This window comes from Accipiter gentilis, chromosome 17 (assembly GCF_929443795.1).
Source record: "Accipiter gentilis chromosome 17, bAccGen1.1, whole genome shotgun sequence".
Lineage (NCBI taxonomy): Eukaryota > Metazoa > Chordata > Aves > Accipitriformes > Accipitridae > Astur > Astur gentilis.
In genome coordinates, this window is record NC_064896.1 from 13,295,464 (window position 1) to 13,299,654 (window position 4,191).

Consider the following 4,191-nt stretch of genomic DNA (forward strand, 5'->3'; position numbering starts at 1 on the left):
CCATTACACTTGGTTAACTCCGCCAGTACTCAAACGGACTTGTTATCAAGGGGAAAAAAACCCCTCTTTTTCCCCCTCTGACTTGCACTCAAGCTTTGCACCCCGGGCCATATAGGTGGAAGCACCTGGTACCCCGCGGCAAGGGAGGAGCCCCCCCCCCTCCCCTTCCCAAAAGGCACAGAGCTGGGCCCGGCTCCACAGCCCGGCCTCGGGCCTGTCCGAGCCCCCCCCCGGGCTCTCACTCACCCCTCCGAGGGCGCCTGCACAGCACACACCAAGCAGCCTTGCAGGGGTTTCCTGGCTTTTTTATTTATTTATTATTATTGAAGTTGTGGCATTATTTGCAATGGCAGTGGTACAGACGGGCTCAGGAACCATTGAAACAGATTTGTCTTCAAGTAAAGTCTAAAAAATATTTTGATTCATAGCTACATCTTGTGAATGCAAAAAAAAAGTTCCCACTATAAAAATAAATTTACATTTTGTAAATAACAAAAGCAAATATAGTGCCCTTTGGCTTAACCAAAAGAAAAAAAAAAAAGACTATTGGATGTCAAAGTTATCCACATTTCTGACATAAATAGAAAATATAAGTTAGTATAACTCTTAAAAAAAGTTTTGTACAAATATACACTTGCTTTTTTCCTTTTTTCCTTTTTCCTTTCTTATTTTGCACTGAGAGCTCAGCAGAGATTAAACATTTCATATAAATGACTTTTAAAGCTTTACACTTCTGGCCAGTGTACTCACATTAGGCATAATACATTTCTATACAAAACGTAATACATTGCACAGTTGTACGTTAACACTGCTCCGTGCGCGGCCGCGGCCGGCGGGCAGGCGCTCCGGCTCCGGCTCCGGCTCCCGGTCCCGGTCCCGGTCCGGGCGGGCGCGGGGGGGTCCCGGCTCGCCGCGCCGCCCGTCCCGGCCCCCCGCGCCTCCGAGGCGCCGCGCCTCCGGGGGCGGCGCGCCTCTCCCGTGGGTGCCGTAGTGCAAAAGTCTGGGGAAGAACAGAAACGAGGAGAAAAACAAAAAAAATAATTATCGGGGGGGAGGGGGGGGGAAATAAAAAAAAAAAAAGGTGCGGAGGGGGGTGGAAAAGGGGGAGGGGGGCGCAGAACAGCGCCCGCCCCCGGGGCGCGCCTCACCTGGCTCACCGGAGCCGCTTGCGGGGGGTCTGCTCAGCCGGCACGGCGGCGGGGGGCGGCGGGCAGCTGGCGGGGCGCTCCGCCGCCGCCTTGGGCTCCGCCGGCCGTTTCCTCCTCGCGAAGAAATCTGGACAGGGAACGGGGCGGGGGGGAGGCAGGGAGGGTCGGTCCGTCAGCCGCGGCGGCGGGACGCACACCGCCCCCCCCCGGTGCCCCCCGTGGTCCCCCCCACGCACCTGTGATGCGGGCCGTCGGGCCCCTCCGGCGGAGCCGCATGCCGCGGCGGCGGGGCGCGGCGCGGTTCTCCCGGCTCAGGCGCCCCCCGGGCCCCTTGGCGGCGGCGGCGGCGGGCGGCGGCGGCGGCGGCGGGGAGGGGGGCGCCCGGCGGAGGGGGACGCGGTGCCGCCCCACCTGCAGCGTCTCCCGGTAGAAAGCGGGAACGGTGCCGCCCTCCACCTCCTCCCAGCGCAGGCGGCCGGGCCCCGGCAGCGGCGTGTCGGTGTGGAAGTTGTAGTCCCAGCGGCGCTGGTCGTCCTCCCCCATCTCCCGCAGGCGGCTCCGCAGCTCCCGGCCCAGCTCCTCGTGGTCCACCGGCCCGAAGAGGCTCCTGCAGACGGGGCTGCGGCCGGGCCCGCCCAGGGCTCGCCGGGCGGACAGGCGCTCCAGGGCGGCGGCGGCGGCGCCGGAGAGGCGCGCGGTGGACATCGCCGCCGGGGAGGCCGCGGGGTGGCTGGCTGGGATGCGGTGGGCCAGGAAGGGGTGGGTGCCCCCCCCCCCTCCCGCCCGCCGCCGCTCCTCGCGTCCCCTCCGCGCTCCGGCCGGCCCTGCCTCCCGCCTCTGAGCCCCTACCCCCGGCCGCCCGGCTTTTAAACCCCGCTCCCCGCGAGGGCGAGCAAAACAACCATTAGCATAATAGTATTTCCCCGCCGTCGGCCCGCCGCGATTGGCGGGGCCCCCCCCGCCGCCCCCCCGGCCCCCGGCGGCAGCCCTCCTGCCCGCGCCCTCCATTGGCTGCGGCGGGCGGCATCGGCCCGGCCCGGCCCCGCCGAGGACCGGGAAGGAGGGGGCCGGCCCCGGGGGGGAGTGGTGGTGGAGTGGGGGGGGGGCGGCCCCGGCGCTGGCCCGGCCCCGGGGGACGGCCGCGGCGCTCCCCGCCCGCCGCCGGCCCGGCTCCCTTTGTCTGCCGGCGGCCGCGGCTCCGCCGCCGCTTCCTCCCCGGCGGCTTTCGGGCTTGGTTCCCCCCCCCCCCCCCTCCCCGCCTCCGTGCTGCCTTTTCAGCGTGTAGGGCCGTGCGTGTGCGTGTGTGTGTGTGTTTTATTATTTTTATTAATTTTTATTGTTATTTTTCCCGAGGAGCGTCGCCGGGAGGTTTTTCAGCATCCGCGGGGCGCGGGGGATTTGGGGCGGGGGAGGTGATGCCCGTGGAGGAAAACGGGCTCGTTTCTGGCTCGGGGTGTTTTATTACGCTGCCGCGAAACAAAGCGAGATGCTTGCAGATTTCTAAACAAGCTGAAGGCTATTTTTAAAAATAGGGCTTCTCAGCTGCATGGAAGTAATAAGTTGCAGCCTTACTGAATAGAAATACATGAAAACCACAGCATTTTCCTCTCCTAACTTTAAAACCCACATAATACGTGTTTGTTCACTGCAGATGAACTAATCTCGCTATTGTGTTGCCAGGGATCAGCTGGCTTGTGCTTTACATTTTCTGCAGGTCACTGCAATCATTGCCTTTTGTTGTTTTGGGATGGAGGAGTATGAAAGGAAAGGGAGGGGGAGCATAATTGACACGGTGCTAAAATTGGGCCCAGAACTTCATCGTAATCTTCATGTGTGCCTCGGAGGCTTGTTACCACAGAGAGCTCTTCGTCTGCAAACAACAAGGGAAAAGACCGACCTTTATCAGTCTTTGCCCATTTGGGGACACCCTGGCTCTCCCTGTACCTACGGCTCTTGCCTTTGGGAAACTGGAACCCTTCAGCAAAGACAACTCGGATGATTTTATTCCCCTAGAGGGAATAAAATTAATTTTAATCCCCAGGGTGGTGCTGCCTGTGCAGAGACTGCCCAGGTGCCGGCTTACTGCAGGGCTGCAGAGGTCGCAGCTTTAGGCCCCTTAGGGCAATGGTGACCCCAGGCAGGTGTCAGCACCCCTTGAAAGCCCTTCTTTTCCCCCAGCCGAGCCAAAATATGTCATCTTCCTCCATGCTGTTCCCACAGTCAGCCCATGTCCGTGACAGAGCAGCCCTCCAGCACCGCTGAGGGCACTCGCTCCCACCCTTGCCATGCCGGTTAGGAGCCTGGGGCAGCCGGGACAGCTCCTGCGGGCTCCCAGGTACTGCACCTTCAATGCTGCTCCCAAAGATGGGCCACGAGAGGAGAGACCAGCAGTGCCCAGGGTTTTGGACCCACGGACCAGGGGCTGGCCGCGGCGGGTGCAGAGGGAAGGTTGCAGCCCGGCTCACTTCACGGGGAAGGGTGTTTCCATGCTCAGGCTGATGAGCAATGAGATGCTGCGGCAGGTTTGATCTCCCCAAATCATTTTCTGACATCCGTGGGGGCAGGTGGGCTGCTCGGCGGTTGCGGTCGAGAAAAGAAGACGCGGCGAACGTCTCCAGGGTGCAGAGCCCCACTTGCTTCCTGGGCAGGCACAGAGTCATGCCTGGCAAAAGACTTTGCCAACCAATGGTACACAGACCACTCTCATTTCACAAATAGTGGTAGCACAGGTATTTTAGCACATGTAAAGGCATTTTTTTAAAGATACCTGTTTAGATGTGGTGTTCTCAACAGATACTCTTGTTTCCCGTGTGAACTGGACCACAACCTACCCATGTGGCGATTTTAGTAAATCGTCCTTTCCACACCGTTCTTTCCTTCCCAAAATGGCCCTTGAGGGTGGCCACGTGGAGGTCTCCAGGCCCAAAGGATATCACTCAAGGAGCAGGTCACGAGCAGGCTCTCCTGGTTGCTCATCACTGAAAACACATCGTCTTAAAAAGCAGTAGGTGAGCATCAGTTAGCAAGGGTTCGGCCAGGGAGA

At 60.5% G+C, this 4,191-nt stretch overlaps 1 protein-coding gene across 1 annotated transcript; it reads right to left on the minus strand.

Moving 5' to 3' along the window:
• Nucleotides 1-295: 295 nt before the first annotated feature.
• On the minus strand, nucleotides 296-1,922 carry CDKN1C (cyclin dependent kinase inhibitor 1C). Its single transcript, XM_049821121.1, has 3 exons — nucleotides 1,385-1,922; nucleotides 1,149-1,275; nucleotides 296-1,000 (listed from the first exon to the last, which is right to left on the minus strand). Exons 1-2 carry the CDS (start codon nucleotides 1,851-1,853, stop codon nucleotides 1,154-1,156), a joined length of 591 nt encoding a protein of 196 aa, XP_049677078.1. The 5' UTR covers nucleotides 1,854-1,922; the 3' UTR covers nucleotides 296-1,000; nucleotides 1,149-1,153.
• Nucleotides 1,923-4,191: the final 2,269 nt, after the last annotated feature.

Bases quoted from the DNA above. Each gene is read 5' to 3' on its own strand.
- CDKN1C (XM_049821121.1), bottom strand. From the start codon at position 1,853: ATGTCCACCGCGCGCCTCTCCGGCGCCGCCGCCGCCGCCCTGGAGCGC. The intron at 1,276-1,384 runs GTGCGTGGGGGG...TTCCCTGTCCAG, and splicing joins CCCGACGGCCCGCATCACAG to ATTTCTTCGCGAGGAGGAAA.